General features: G+C 58.8%; 2 protein-coding genes across 2 annotated transcripts; both read right to left on the bottom strand.

Moving 5' to 3' along the window:
- Positions 1-2352: 2352 nt before the first annotated feature.
- LOC148053110 (T-cell activation Rho GTPase-activating protein-like) lies at positions 2353-5411 on the bottom strand. The gene is made up of 9 exons (XM_087776440.1): positions 5307-5411; positions 4943-5104; positions 4749-4858; positions 4406-4601; positions 4061-4178; positions 3617-3762; positions 3070-3161; positions 2819-2983; positions 2353-2437 (listed from the first exon to the last, which is right to left on the bottom strand). The coding sequence occupies exons 1-9, from the start codon at positions 5307-5309 to the stop codon at positions 2413-2415; spliced, it is 1017 nt and encodes a 338-aa protein (XP_087632566.1). The 5' UTR covers positions 5310-5411; the 3' UTR covers positions 2353-2412.
- Positions 5412-11390: 5979 nt separating this feature from the next.
- LOC148053109 (T-cell activation Rho GTPase-activating protein-like) lies at positions 11391-14395 on the bottom strand. Its single transcript, XM_087776506.1, has 9 exons — positions 14291-14395; positions 13927-14088; positions 13733-13842; positions 13390-13585; positions 13045-13162; positions 12601-12746; positions 12054-12145; positions 11803-11967; positions 11391-11421 (listed from the first exon to the last, which is right to left on the bottom strand). The coding sequence occupies exons 1-9, from the start codon at positions 14291-14293 to the stop codon at positions 11397-11399; spliced, it is 1017 nt and encodes a 338-aa protein (XP_087632632.1). The 5' UTR covers positions 14294-14395; the 3' UTR covers positions 11391-11396.
- Between the last annotated feature and the right edge of the window lie 715 nt (positions 14396-15110).

Below are 15110 nucleotides of genomic sequence, written 5' to 3'. Positions count from 1 at the left end.
CTTCTTCCACTTTCAGAACTCTGTTACAGAGAAAAAAAGTTCAAAACCGCCGATCTACAATATTAAAGTGTTGACCGATTGCATAGTTCCATAGGATAAGGTACCCCTTACATTGCGATGCCAAGACAGACATGTGCGTGTGCGCATGCATGTGTGCGTGCGTGCAAGGCGGTCTTCTTTGTGACTCCGCCGGCTCACAGTGATCACACCTGACAGAAAGGCTCAAAAATTCACAAGTACCCCAAAACGTGGGGAAAACAGACAACAAAGCTGAGGAGCCAGACTCCACCAGTGAGGGAAAGGCCACAGTGGCACCCCAGGATTACACCATCAAAGGCCAACATCAGACAACCCCGGACTACCCTTTAGACACAAAACAGGAGGAAACCAGGCTTCGCTGGCTCCACGGCTTGTGGCATGATTTGCTGCTCTCCCTGCAGTGTCGCTGTGCCTTCATTGCACTTGGGACCTGGGCCGTCCTGATTAGGTGAGGACGGGTTTGTTTTCTGCTCCCTCGTCTCCGCCTGCAGTACAGGCTCGGGAGACTCTTGCCCCGCTTTGCCACTGACCTGCTGAGCCACTTTCCCTCTTAGCACCTCTGTTTCCTCATCTTTGAAATGGGGATTATGACCTCTGTGAGACACTTTGATGTCCACAGATGAAGTGTGCTGCGGCACGTATATGTGTTCTCTCCATTTGAAATCTTAGGGAATATATCGTCGTGGGTTTTTTGCTTTTGGTTATTCACCTTTATTATTAAAAATGGAAACCAATGAACCACCCTGAAAAAAAAAAAAAAAAAAAAAAAAAAAAGAAAACACTTTGGATCAGCCTTCTCTTTGGAAGATAATGCTGGGAGAGAAAGCAATATTGAAACAATGGATGACAAAGTGCAATGCTTAGAAACTATAGGGCAAACTGTGTTTGTCCACCCCGCAGTTCACTGTTGTAATATTCCTATTCTTTTCCATTTCCGAAGTTGTGCTTCCAAATACAGCGCCTGAAGCCAGTGTGCGCAGGCAGTGGAACCCCGGCTTGATCGGCCGCCCAGAGCAGTTTCCCTCTGAGCATTTCTTCTCAGGAACAGCCTCATTCCCTGCCTGGGCAGAGGTGCTGACTGAACCAGGGTCTTCTGAAGGCACTGTTGGAGGACGAAGGGCAGTTGTCAGTCTTCTGCTGTACCTGCAGATGTTTAGGTCTCAGTCAGATGCTGACTCTGCTCCTAAAGCACCAAAACCAGCACAGGACTTTGGACCAACCAGTGACGTCCAGCAAATCCACAGAGGCGCTGCATTGCCCGCATGTGATTGAGTGCAGGATTTGCTCTGCATATCACTCTAACTGCTGGGGCTGGCAATTAAAATGCAGATACGCGATTCCCATGTTCCAGGTTTCATTTGCAGAAAGCACTGTAAGAAAAGAAATAATAAGGCAGGTCTTTTAACTTACAGGTGAAGAATATTTTCTGTGGAGCTTCTCAAAAGAGGAAACAGTCCCCACCCGGTCCTGCAGACCACGCAAAGCAACAGGAGAACTCTTCTGGACTGAGCAGCACCATGGTCTGCTTGGATCTCTCAAATTTAGAGGAAAACGTAAGCTATAAAATAAACTTTATTTTATGGGCTCATTAGGAAAACAAACAAATACAAAAGGCAAACAAGGCCTCCATCTCCTTTGCACAGACCAGTCTAACACATGAATTCACTCGTTCACCACGTAATTCATGAGGTTTTGAACTCACAAGTTCTCTAATTCAGAACCAGTAAGCTCTAACTACTAACTTGTGCAATTATGAGCAAAATACTTACCTACCAACAGTGAGAGTGCTCAACCTTCCTCCTCTGTCACAGCGCAGGCGTCCCCTGTTTCACACGAGGATGCACGAAAGCCTCAGCAGTCCGGCTGCTCTTGGAGCCGCTTCAAAACCTTTTTGGGTGAGCTGACGCCTTTAGAGCGCCCAGCGTGGAAGTTAAGCTCTACCGCTGCCGTGAGTTAGGGGGCTCTGAAGAAAGTGCCTGACAATCAGCGTGCAAGGAGGAGGGCTGCAGGGGACGGTGGCTGCAGAAGGACCAACCGTTAGCCCTCCCTGGCCACCGTGCCCTGCCTACGTCTTGCCCTCGCTCAGACCTCATGGCGCTGCTCCGAGGAGATACCCAAAACTCACAGGTCCCTTCCAGCCTCCACCCTCCTGGGGGACCCTGTGCTTTGCTTTCACTCCTAAAGCACCTCAGCTCAGCCCTCCGGCCCGCTGCAAAGGCTGCTGGCTCAAGGGACCACCCCAAACTCCTCCCCGAGGGTTCTGCACAAAACAACAGCTCCCCACTCCACAACAGCCTACGGCAGACACAGGCGGAAGAGAGAAAAGATCATTTTATTGTGAACATCAACTGCGGGGGCCCAGGACTCTGCGCTTCAGCCCGTGAAAACGAATCGGCACCTGCAACGACAGAGTCAGAAAGCTCTGATCACTCCACCAAGGCAGGCAGAGGCAGCATTTTGTTGCCCTCTCGTTGGGGAACACCGGTGACAAGGACTTGTTCCTAGCCCGGAAGAGAGAGCTATTGCTGGCACCAGCTACGGGGTGGCTCTGACGCCTTCTCCCCATGGGTAATGCCCGTAGAAACCTGTGCGCCTGCAGAGATGCACGGCGCCCCTGTGCCACGCAGCAGGGCTGCAGCGGGAGACCCCGGGCAGCTGCCATGCAGTTCTTCCCAAACCCTGGGCAGCACCAGCCCTCGCCGTCCCTTGCCAGCCACTTGGACTCCCTTAGAGCAGCGTTGAGAGCTGGGAAAGATGGGCAGCACAGCCTGCTACACACCTGCGCTTCTTCTGCACCTTCCTCCATCTTTGCCTTGCTCCGTCCCCCAAAACTTTTTCTCTCTTCCTCCTCTTCTTTTCCACGCGGCTTTCACTCTCCTCTCCCCACGCCTGTTGTCTTTTACGGGTTCTTCTCATTCCCTTGTCCCAGGGAGAGCCTGCAAACCTTCCCGTCCCCCAGTGCTATTAGTCCGGGAAAGCCACGATCCACTGGACTCAGCTCGCATTTTAACCAAAGCCAGCTCAGTTTACCTTCTTTCCTCTGAAAGGCTCGCCAGCTCTTCTGGGCACCCCGGGGAGTCTGCCGCGCTCTCGCGGCTGGCGCGAGGCAAAGCTGCAGGTGCCTACGACAGAAAGGTTGGAGTGGGCAGGTGGCAAGAGACCACCTGGAGCGGTAAGGCACTGTTGGCCAAATGGCTACCTTAGCTCTCCAGAGGAGATCCCTTGGGCTGGTTTGCATCAGCCACGTTTCCCACGGTCCCTCCACCCACCCAAAATAGACTTGATGACGCTCTGACGAAGTAGGGCCTGAGCAAAACCCCGCTGAGGCTGACAGCTCCTCCCCTCTGTCTTTTTCCCTAGGGATTTGGCGGGCATTTTGTTGCGTTCAGCACATGCCTAGTGCATTTGAGCAACAACCTGGCCAGTTTTCCTGACTCTGTATCATCCCGGCGGGTGGAGGAAGAACCCAAAGAGCCCAGCTCTGCTGCCAGGCAGAGGCACAGCAGCGACTTGGCCTCAGCAGAAACTGCCCTCCTCCACCAGACACGCTGGCACAGTGTTCGGGGACCTGACCTACCTCTCCCGTTTCAGGCGCCACCACCGTATCTCCCCCAGCTTCTTGAAGGACACCGAGCAGAGAGGGGGCTGCACGCGGGGAGGCTTCTGCCTGATGCTGGCTGCCTGCTCTGTCTGCAGGGACACTTTGCTCTTCCAAACACAGATCTAGAAAGAAAAAGCACGTGCAGCCAAGTGACTTCTTGGGAGGAGAAAACAGCTCAAGCAAAAGCCACCCAAAGCCCTACACCACTTCTGTCTTCAGCCTTCTGAGGCCCTGTCTGCAGGCTTCAGCTCATCTTGCAGAGCAAACCATTCATGCCCCGAGAGGCAGTGGCCAAAGAGAGGCCACAGGGCAAGCGGGGCTGAGAGGACAGCGCTCGACGCCCAGCCCCGCCACAAACTACGCTGAGGTTTCTGGCGTCCCAAGCCCCGGCCTGGGACAACCCTCCGTCCCTCCTCTTACCTTGGGATCTCTCCGTGGGGGCTGGCCACTCCGCGGCTGCTGGACGGGAAAGCTCGGTCGTCTCCTCCCCAAAGAGTTCCGTGCAGTTCTCCAGCAGAAACTCCACCAGCACCTTCACCTGCACGCGTAGAAGCCTTGGTCTCAACCCAGCCGCCTGAAACAAGACCAAGCAGCCTCTCCCCCTCCTGAGCCTGGCCTCTGCGCAGAAGCCTGTGGCTGGGGGGCCGCTCTTCCTGGCAGCCACCCCACCAGTGTTTCCTCAAGGGAGGAGGCATCCAGAGAGCTCTGAGCAGCCAAGCTCTGATGGGCTGGCAAGGCTGCAGCCGGCTGCTCAATTCGGCCTACCTTCTCAGCCACCTCCAGCATGGCCTCCAGCGGAAGCAGCTCCTCCTTGGCTGGGCTCAGCAAGTTCGGCCCGACGCAGATGGCCAGGTTGCTGCAGCTCATCCTGCTGGTGGCTGCGTTGCGGCCCATGTGCCGCAGGAGGGACAGCAGCCGCTTCAGCAGGAGGCGGTTGGCTGCAGGCAACTTCTCCGCCACCCTGACAGAACAGGAACACAAGCTTCAGCGAGCAGATGCTGCCCACAGCCGTGGCAGCCAGTGGCTGTCTTGCGCACCTTTCCCGGTGCTCTCAGCCAGCCGGCAGTCAGGGCTCCTGCTCAACAGGCAGGCTGCTGCCCACGCTTACGCTTTCAGCTCCTCCACCTTCTCCTCCTTGCCGCTCTTCTGCATCGCGGCCATCCAGTCCTCGTAGAGGTCGTTGACGAGGAGCTTGGAGGGGATGCTTCGCAAGAAGTCCTGCAAGGCCAAGGGCTGCAGCTGAGCCTTTGAACGCTCCAGGCCAGGCAGCAGCTCCTCCAGCTGCAGGTCAGAAGCATTCACCTTCAGGATGACGGCCAGCAGCACCGCCGGCTGGCTTCCCAGGTCGACGTCTGTGCCGTGGTCCAGGGCCTCCCGCAGCTCCCGAAGCGCTGTCCCGCTGGCAGCTCTGCAGAATATCCCCTCTGTCGACGGTCCTTCCCGCTGCAGGACAGCCAGCAGCTCCTGCAGGAGAGGCAGCAGCACAGTTGCTTGGTCGAGGAGCTGCCTTCCCACGGCGCTGGCTACAGCACTGCCCCACACCTGCCTCCTTGCTGGGGGTGAAGAGCCCCGTCCCCTGGCCCTGCAGCCCCTGGCTGGGGACACCCACCACTGCTCCACAGCAGACGGCGGGAGGCCCGGGGACCCCCTGTGCCAGCTGGCTTACCATGATGGGCTGGGGCAGCGTGCCGTCCTCCCCACAGAGGGCTGCCAGGGGCTGCCCAAAGAGCGGCCTGCTGCAGCCGGAGCCCGCCTGCCCTGGCGCCTGGGCAGCGGCTGGGCTCTGCCGCAGAGCAAAGGGCCAGGGCAGCCCCCTCCTCCTCCTCCTCCTGCTCCCTCCTGCTGCAAAGCAAAACAGAGCAAGAGCCCGTCAACGGAGACCGCCAGGCCAGCGCTCCCGCAGCCTGCCCTGCCTGCAGCACGGTGCTGAGCGGTGTGGCAGGACGGGCGGGGAGCCAGCAGCTGGAACCGCGGCCCCGCTTCAGCGGCTCCGGCTCACAGGTTCCTGAGAGTCAGGGTGCCACCAGAACAGCCTGGCCCAGCCCTCGCCCTGCCCTCCTCCAAGCTGTGGGCAGCAGCAGAGGCTGCGTGGCCCCACAGAACCACGTCCAGCGGCCGCTGCCCAGCGGGTGCCCTTGCTCCTCCAGGTCACGTCCTCCCTTGGGCTGCCCAACCTGCATGGCGACACTCAAGGGACAAGTGAGCGCAGATCAACTGCTTGCGGGAGGTTGCCTTTCTCTCCAAAACTCACCTGCGGCGTGGCAAAGTCCCTCTCCGCTGCTGGATGGGACCGGTGGAGGCCCTTGCTCGCGATCAGCCTGCAAGAACCGCGCTGTGCTTAAGAGAGCAGCCCCGCAGCAAAAAGGGCCACCAGTGAGCTGCCACCCGGCACCAGCAGCCTGAGCATGCCAGAGCTGGGACCCGCTGCCCTCCCAGGCTCTCTGCCCTGCACCACAGGTTTCCTCCCAGTGCCGCCACCAGCGAGGATGTGCCGGCGTTCCTGGTGGCTCCCCTGCCAACCCCCTCCGCTCCCCGACTGGCACCGCACGACCCTCCCACCCTCCCTCCCGCACAAGCTCACCCCACTCGCCGCACACCCCTGGCACCCCGGGACAGCCAGAGGCTGGGGAAAGGCAGCCGCTCTCACCTTTGCCTGGCCCTCCATCAGCCTCTCCAGGCTCCTGGTGCTCAACGTCTTCCACTGGGCGAGAGAGGAGAAGGGCAAGAAGGTGAGCAGCGATGCCTCTGATGCTCGGCTGGAGCAGCAGTGCTTGGGGACAGAGCCCAGAGCAGAGAGACACTCACAGCATGGCGGCGGCTCAGCTCCTTCTCGAGGAGTTTGATGGAGGGCAGTCGTGTCACCCGGGCTCTCGCGGCTCCTTCAGGTGTCCTGTGCACGGGGAAGGGAGAGAGCTGGGTGAGCCCCAAGCCGCCTCTTCTCTCGTCAGGCAGCTCCGGCCGAGAGCTGCCCGCAGGCGCAGGGGCACCTCTCCCCAGCTGGGGAGCCGTCTTCCCCCGTCCAGCTGTGCCCGCAGCTTATCCCTGTGCCCGCCTTACCCCAGCAGGGTGCCCACCCACAGCTCCTTCAGCGCGCGGGAGCTGCAGAAAGAGAGCAGAAAGAGCGTCAGGTCCCGCTGCCCCCCAGCCCGTGGGCAGAGGCGGGCGCCTGCACAGCCCTGCCCCGTGGGGAAGGACACCGGGGCAGGACGAAGCCCTGTGGGGCAGGACAGAGGTACTGCCCAAGCCCTGGCTCCCGCTGTCCTGCCGCAGCAGCTGCTTTTGCCCTTCCTTCCCTTCTGGGGACCAAAAGGTGAGCCCCTGGGCACGCAGGACGTGGAAATGCCCCCAGCCCTCCCTGCCGGCGTGCTGCCTGCTCCCTGCCCCGGCTCTGCACAGAGGGCAGAGGCCATTCACAGGATGGCGTGGCCACGCTGGCCAAACCTCTCATGCTGCCCAGCCACGGGACGCGGCACCATGACGCACCCAAAATTGGCAACGCAGGAGCCGGCGGGCCAGATGAAGACGAGGGAGGTGCTGTCCTCAGCGCTGCTGCCTTCCTCCTCTTCTCCTTCCTCCCCCGCCACCTCCTTCCCACCGCTCAGCACCCACAGCTGGTCCAGGGCCAGGCGGAGCTGTGGGCGCACGGTGGTGCCGCCTCTGCAGAGAGGAGAAGCAGGCAGGGAGCTGGAGGTGGCCTCCTTGGGGTCCCCCCGGGCAGAGCCCTGTCCCCCGCCTGCCCTTGGGACGCACATTGCTGCATCCAGCAGCAAGGTGCTGGGGCCTGGGGCTGGGGCCAGGGTGTCCCTGCCCTGCTCCCAGGGCCAGGGCTGGGGGAAAGGCAGCTGGGCTCTGAGCTCTTACTGCAACTTGGCGATCACCAGGTCCTCCTGGAGGAGGAGAAGGCGCCTCTCGCTCCTCTTGCGGCCCCGGGTCAGCCGCACGTCCGCACTCAGCACCGCCTCGGCCTCGCTGAGAGCCTCCCTGCAGAGCGGAGAGCGGCGGGTGTGAGAAAGGCTGCTGCCGCGGGGCCCAGCCGTGCCCGCGTGTCCCCGAGCCACAGGGAGAGCCCACCTGGAGCCGCAGCAGCAGCTGGCCTGGCCCATCCTGCCCGGGACAGGAGGACCCTCGCCGTGCACCAACGACGCGGCCCAGCCGGTGACAGCAAGGATGGGAAGCGGGGTGCCGGTGCCGGAGTTGAGCTGCTCGGCCACCCCCTGCCTTCTCCCAGCGCTGCTCCGGGCCAGCACAGCTCCGTCCTGCCGCCACTGGTGGCTGTTGGCTCCAACTGACCAACATTCCGAGCCCAACGGACACTGGGGGGGGCACTGGGAGGGCCCTGGGCTGGGGGTTCTCTCCAGTATGGCCACGTCTGTCTTGCACTGGGCAGCCCCGAGCAGGACAGAGCAGAGGGAAGGACCACCTCCCTCCACCTGCTCCCACTGCTCCTCGCCTTGGGCTTCACCGCTGGGGCCTGGTCTCCAACGAGCCTTGCTCCCACAGCTCACCAGCCTCTGGGCCCGGCCGCTCAGCCAGGTTGCCATCCACGGCACTGCTTGCTGATCAGCCCCTGAGCTGGTTGCTTTCTTCCAGTCCTCAGGCGCATCTCCTCCCTCGGGTCCTGGCTCCCACTGATTTTGCTGCTTCCTACAATATGAGTAGAGTGGGACAATCCCCCAAGTGGCATCTGCTTTTCAGAGGCAAATCTCACTGTGAAAAACACTCTTAAGATCCTCAATTAACTCATGGCCACATCATGCCATGAAACTCCCTACGCTCATTGAACAGCTGTTTTCTAGTCCTCAGAGGGAAAGATGCTCTCTCCGGAGCCATGAGAAGCACTCCTGAAATACCAGGGGTGTTCTTTAGAGCAATTGTTTTCAACTTCTGGCCAGCAGACCTGTGGCACCCATGGCCTACCTTTAATGGGTCCATTAAAGCTAAGAAAACCAACCTCTTATCGGTAGGTTTCAATCTACCATCCGGGAGGCTGAACAGCCCCCCAAAGTATTTTCAGAGTTCACAAACCAAGAAAGCTTGAAAATCACGACTTCGGAATTTCACAGCAAAATTCCCATTCAACCTCCCCCTCTCTGGGTAACGAGATATGACAGGACCGTAACCCAAGGCGGCATAGCTGCAGGCATAAAAAAATCTTCTCACGCAAGTTATTCATCAAAGGAATCACCTGAATGAGTCTCACTTCATAGCGAGTCTCTCAGGGCTCAAAGGAGATACAGCTACCGAGTTGGGAGTCCAATTTTGTGCCTCCCCTTGGGAAGCATTTTCCTGTGAGCTCAAACAACAGTGGCTACTGAATCAACATTGTCAACATCCTTGCTGTACCACCCTTCTTCCACTTTCAGAACTCTGTTACAGAGAAAAAAAGTTCAAAACCGCCGATCTACAATATTAAAGTGTTGACCGATTGCATAGTTCCATAGGATAAGGTACCCCTTACATTGCGATGCCAAGACAGACATGTGCGTGTGCGCATGCATGTGTGCGTGCGTGCAAGGCGGTCTTCTTTGTGACTCCGCCGGCTCACAGTGATCACACCTGACAGAAAGGCTCAAAAATTCACAAGTACCCCAAAACGTGGGGAAAACAGACAACAAAGCTGAGGAGCCAGACTCCACCAGTGAGGGAAAGGCCACAGTGGCACCCCAGGATTACACCATCAAAGGCCAACATCAGACAACCCCGGACTACCCTTTAGACACAAAACAGGAGGAAACCAGGCTTCGCTGGCTCCACGGCTTGTGGCATGATTTGCTGCTCTCCCTGCAGTGTCGCTGTGCCTTCATTGCACTTGGGACCTGGGCCGTCCTGATTAGGTGAGGACGGGTTTGTTTTCTGCTCCCTCGTCTCCGCCTGCAGTACAGGCTCGGGAGACTCTTGCCCCGCTTTGCCACTGACCTGCTGAGCCACTTTCCCTCTTAGCACCTCTGTTTCCTCATCTTTGAAATGGGGATTATGACCTCTGTGAGACACTTTGATGTCCACAGATGAAGTGTGCTGCGGCACATATATGTGTTCTCTCCATTTGAAATCTTAGGGAATATATCGTCGTGGGTTTTTTGCTTTTGGTTATTCACCTTTATTATTAAAAATGGAAACCAATGAACCACCCTGAAAAAAAAAAAAAAAAAAAAAAAAAGAAAACACTTTGGATCAGCCTTCTCTTTGGAAGATAATGCTGGGAGAGAAAGCAATATTGAAACAATGGATGACAAAGTGCAATGCTTAGAAACTATAGGGCAAACTGTGTTTGTCCACCCCGCAGTTCACTGTTGTAATATTCCTATTCTTTTCCATTTCCGAAGTTGTGCTTCCAAATACAGCGCCTGAAGCCAGTGTGCGCAGGCAGTGGAACCCCGGCTTGATCGGCCGCCCAGAGCAGTTTCCCTCTGAGCATTTCTTCTCAGGAACAGCCTCATTCCCTGCCTGGGCAGAGGTGCTGACTGAACCAGGGTCTTCTGAAGGCACTGTTGGAGGACGAAGGGCAGTTGTCAGTCTTCTGCTGTACCTGCAGATGTTTAGGTCTCAGTCAGATGCTGACTCTGCTCCTAAAGCACCAAAACCAGCACAGGACTTTGGACCAACCAGTGACGTCCAGCAAATCCACAGAGGCGCTGCATTGCCCGCATGTGATTGAGTGCAGGATTTGCTCTGCATATCACTCTAACTGCTGGGGCTGGCAATTAAAATGCAGATACGCGATTCCCATGTTCCAGGTTTCATTTGCAGAAAGCACTGTAAGAAAAGAAATAATAAGGCAGGTCTTTTAACTTACAGGTGAAGAATATTTTCTGTGGAGCTTCTCAAAAGAGGAAACAGTCCCCACCCGGTCCTGCAGACCACGCAAAGCAACAGGAGAACTCTTCTGGACTGAGCAGCACCATGGTCTGCTTGGATCTCTCAAATTTAGAGGAAAACGTAAGCTATAAAATAAACTTTATTTTATGGGCTCATTAGGAAAACAAACAAATACAAAAGGCAAACAAGGCCTCCATCTCCTTTGCACAGACCAGTCTAACACATGAATTCACTCGTTCACCACGTAATTCATGAGGTTTTGAACTCACAAGTTCTCTAATTCAGAACCAGTAAGCTCTAACTACTAACTTGTGCAATTATGAGCAAAATACTTACCTACCAACAGTGAGAGTGCTCAACCTTCCTCCTCTGTCACAGCGCAGGCGTCCCCTGTTTCACACGAGGATGCACGAAAGCCTCAGCAGTCCGGCTGCTCTTGGAGCCGCTTCAAAACCTTTTTGGGTGAGCTGACGCCTTTAGAGCGCCCAGCGTGGAAGTTAAGCTCTACCGCTGCCGTGAGTTAGGGGGCTCTGAAGAAAGTGCCTGACAATCAGCGTGCAAGGAGGAGGGCTGCAGGGGACGGTGGCTGCAGAAGGACCAACCGTTAGCCCTCCCTGGCCACCGTGCCCTGCCTACGTCTTGCCCTCGCTCAGACCTCATGGCGCTGCTCCGAGGAGATACCCAAAACTCACAGGTCCCTTCCAGCCTCCACCCTCCTGGGGGACCCTGTGCTTTGCTTTCACTCCTAAAGCACCTCAGCTCAGCCCTCCGGCCCGCTGCAAAGGCTGCTGGCTCAAGGGACCACCCCAAACTCCTCCCCAAGGGTTCTGCACAAAACAACAGCTCCCCACTCCACAACAGCCTACGGCAGACACAGGCGGAAGAGAGAAAAGATCATTTTATTGTGAACATCAACTGCGGGGGCCCAGGACTCTGCGCTTCAGCCCGTGAAAACGAATCGGCACCTGCAACGACAGAGTCAGAAAGCTCTGATCACTCCACCAAGGCAGGCAGAGGCAGCATTTTGTTGCCCTCTCGTTGGGGAACACCGGTGACAAGGACTTGTTCCTAGCCCGGAAGAGAGAGCTATTGCTGGCACCAGCTACGGGGTGGCTCTGACGCCTTCTCCCCATGGGTAATGCCCGTAGAAACCTGTGCGCCTGCAGAGATGCACGGCGCCCCTGTGCCACGCAGCAGGGCTGCAGCGGGAGACCCCGGGCAGCTGCCATGCAGTTCTTCCCAAACCCTGGGCAGCACCAGCCCTCGCCGTCCCTTGCCAGCCACTTGGACTCCCTTAGAGCAGCGTTGAGAGCTGGGAAAGATGGGCAGCACAGCCTGCTACACACCTGCGCTTCTTCTGCACCTTCCTCCATCTTTGCCTTGCTCCGTCCCCCAAAACTTTTTCTCTCTTCCTCCTCTTCTTTTCCACGCGGCTTTCACTCTCCTCTCCCCACGCCTGTTGTCTTTTACGGGTTCTTCTCATTCCCTTGTCCCAGGGAGAGCCTGCAAACCTTCCCGTCCCCCAGTGCTATTAGTCCGGGAAAGCCACGATCCACTGGACTCAGCTCGCATTTTAACCAAAGCCAGCTCAGTTTACCTTCTTTCCTCTGAAAGGCTTGCCAGCTCTTCTGGGCACCCCGGGGAGTCTGCCGCGCTCTCGCGGCTGGCGCGAGGCAAAGCTGCAGGTGCCTACGACAGAAAGGTTGGAGTGGGCAGGTGGCAAGAGACCACCTGGAGCGGTAAGGCACTGTTGGCCAAATGGCTACCTTAGCTCTCCAGAGGAGATCCCTTGGGCTGGTTTGCATCAGCCACGTTTCCCACGGTCCCTCCACCCACCCAAAATAGACTTGATGACGCTCTGACGAAGTAGGGCCTGAGCAAAACCCCGCTGAGGCTGACAGCTCCTCCCCTCTGTCTTTTTCCCTAGGGATTTGGCGGGCATTTTGTTGCGTTCAGCACATGCCTAGTGCATTTGAGCAACAACCTGGCCAGTTTTCCTGACTCTGTATCATCCCGGCGGGTGGAGGAAGAACCCAAAGAGCCCAGCTCTGCTGCCAGGCAGAGGCACAGCAGCGACTTGGCCTCAGCAGAAACTGCCCTCCTCCACCAGACACGCTGGCACAGTGTTCGGGGACCTGACCTACCTCTCCCGTTTCAGGCGCCACCACCGTATCTCCCCCAGCTTCTTGAAGGACACCGAGCAGAGAGGGGGCTGCACGCGGGGAGGCTTCTGCCTGATGCTGGCTGCCTGCTCTGTCTGCAGGGACACTTTGCTCTTCCAAACACAGATCTAGAAAGAAAAAGCACGTGCAGCCAAGTGACTTCTTGGGAGGAGAAAACAGCTCAAGCAAAAGCCACCCAAAGCCCTACACCACTTCTGTCTTCAGCCTTCTGAGGCCCTGTCTGCAGGCTTCAGCTCATCTTGCAGAGCAAACCATTCATGCCCCGAGAGGCAGTGGCCAAAGAGAGGCCACAGGGCAAGCGGGGCTGAGAGGACAGCGCTCGACGCCCAGCCCCGCCACAAACTACGCTGAGGTTTCTGGCGTCCCAAGCCCCGGCCTGGGACAACCCTCCGTCCCTCCTCTTACCTTGGGATCTCTCCGTGGGGGCTGGCCACTCCGCGGCTGCTGGACGGGAAAGCTCGGTCGTCTCCTCCCCAAAGAGTTCCGTGCAGTTCTCCAGCAGAAACTCCACCAGCACCTTCACCTGCACGCGTAGAAGCCTTGGTCTCAACCCAGCCGCCTGAAACAAGACCAAGCAGCCTCTCCCCCTCCTGAGCCTGGCCTCTGCGCAGAAGCCTGTGGCTGGGGGGCCGCTCTTCCTGGCAGCCACCCCACCAGTGTTTCCTCAAGGGAGGAGGCATCCAGAGAGCTCTGAGCAGCCAAGCTCTGATGGGCTGGCAAGGCTGCAGCCGGCTGCTCAATTCGGCCTACCTTCTCAGCCACCTCCAGCATGGCCTCCAGCGGAAGCAGCTCCTCCTTGGCTGGGCTCAGCAAGTTCGGCCCGACGCAGATGGCCAGGTTGCTGCAGCTCATCCTGCTGGTGGCTGCGTTGCGGCCCATGTGCCGCAGGAGGGACAGCAGCCGCTTCAGCAGGAGGCGGTTGGCTGCAGGCAACTTCTCCGCCACCCTGACAGAACAGGAACACAAGCTTCAGCGAGCAGATGCTGCCCACAGCCGTGGCAGCCAGTGGCTGTCTTGCGCACCTTTCCCGGTGCTCTCAGCCAGCCGGCAGTCAGGGCTCCTGCTCAACAGGCAGGCTGCTGCCCACGCTTACGCTTTCAGCTCCTCCACCTTCTCCTCCTTGCCGCTCTTCTGCATCGCGGCCATCCAGTCCTCGTAGAGGTCGTTGACGAGGAGCTTGGAGGGGATGCTTCGCAAGAAGTCCTGCAAGGCCAAGGGCTGCAGCTGAGCCTTTGAACGCTCCAGGCCAGGCAGCAGCTCCTCCAGCTGCAGGTCAGAAGCATTCACCTTCAGGATGACGGCCAGCAGCACCGCCGGCTGGCTTCCCAGGTCGACGTCTGTGCCGTGGTCCAGGGCCTCCCGCAGCTCCCGAAGCGCTGTCCCGCTGGCAGCTCTGCAGAATATCCCCTCTGTCGACGGTCCTTCCCGCTGCAGGACAGCCAGCAGCTCCTGCAGGAGAGGCAGCAGCACAGTTGCTTGGTCGAGGAGCTGCCTTCCCACGGCGCTGGCTACAGCACTGCCCCACACCTGCCTCCTTGCTGGGGGTGAAGAGCCCCGTCCCCTGGCCCTGCAGCCCCTGGCTGGGGACACCCACCACTGCTCCACAGCAGACGGCGGGAGGCCCGGGGACCCCCTGTGCCAGCTGGCTTACCATGATGGGCTGGGGCAGCGTGCCGTCCTCCCCACAGAGGGCTGCCAGGGGCTGCCCAAAGAGCGGCCTGCTGCAGCCGGAGCCCGCCTGCCCTGGCGCCTGGGCAGCGGCTGGGCTCTGCCGCAGAGCAAAGGGCCAGGGCAGCCCCCTCCTCCTCCTCCTCCTGCTCCCTCCTGCTGCAAAGCAAAACAGAGCAAGAGCCCGTCAACGGAGACCGCCAGGCCAGCGCTCCCGCAGCCTGCCCTGCCTGCAGCACGGTGCTGAGCGGTGTGGCAGGACGGGCGGGGAGCCAGCAGCTGGAACCGCGGCCCCGCTTCAGCGGCTCCGGCTCACAGGTTCCTGAGAGTCAGGGTGCCACCAGAACAGCCTGGCCCAGCCCTCGCCCTGCCCTCCTCCAAGCTGTGGGCAGCAGCAGAGGCTGCGTGGCCCCACAGAACCACGTCCAGCGGCCGCTGCCCAGCGGGTGCCCTTGCTCCTCCAGGTCACGTCCTCCCTTGGGCTGCCCAACCTGCATGGCGACACTCAAGGGACAAGTGAGCGCAGATCAACTGCTTGCGGGAGGTTGCCTTTCTCTCCAAAACTCACCTGCGGCGTGGCAAAGTCCCTCTCCGCTGCTGGATGGGACCGGTGGAGGCCCTTGCTCGCGATCAGCCTGCAAGAACCGCGCTGTGCTTAAGAGAGCAGCCCCGCAGCAAAAAGGGCCACCAGTGAGCTGCCACCCGGCACCAGCAGCCTGAGCATGCCAGAGCTGGGACCCGCTGCCCTCCCAGGCTCTCTGCCCTGCACCACAGGTTTCCTCCCAGTGCCGCCACCAGCGAGG

Source organism: Nipponia nippon, unplaced genomic scaffold, assembly GCF_047370975.1.
Source record: "Nipponia nippon isolate SJK-2023a ecotype South Korea unplaced genomic scaffold, ASM4737097v1 scaffold_4, whole genome shotgun sequence".
Lineage (NCBI taxonomy): Eukaryota > Metazoa > Chordata > Aves > Pelecaniformes > Threskiornithidae > Nipponia > Nipponia nippon.
Note: the sequence above shows the minus strand (reverse complement) of the source record. Positions and strands in the feature narration are given on the sequence as shown.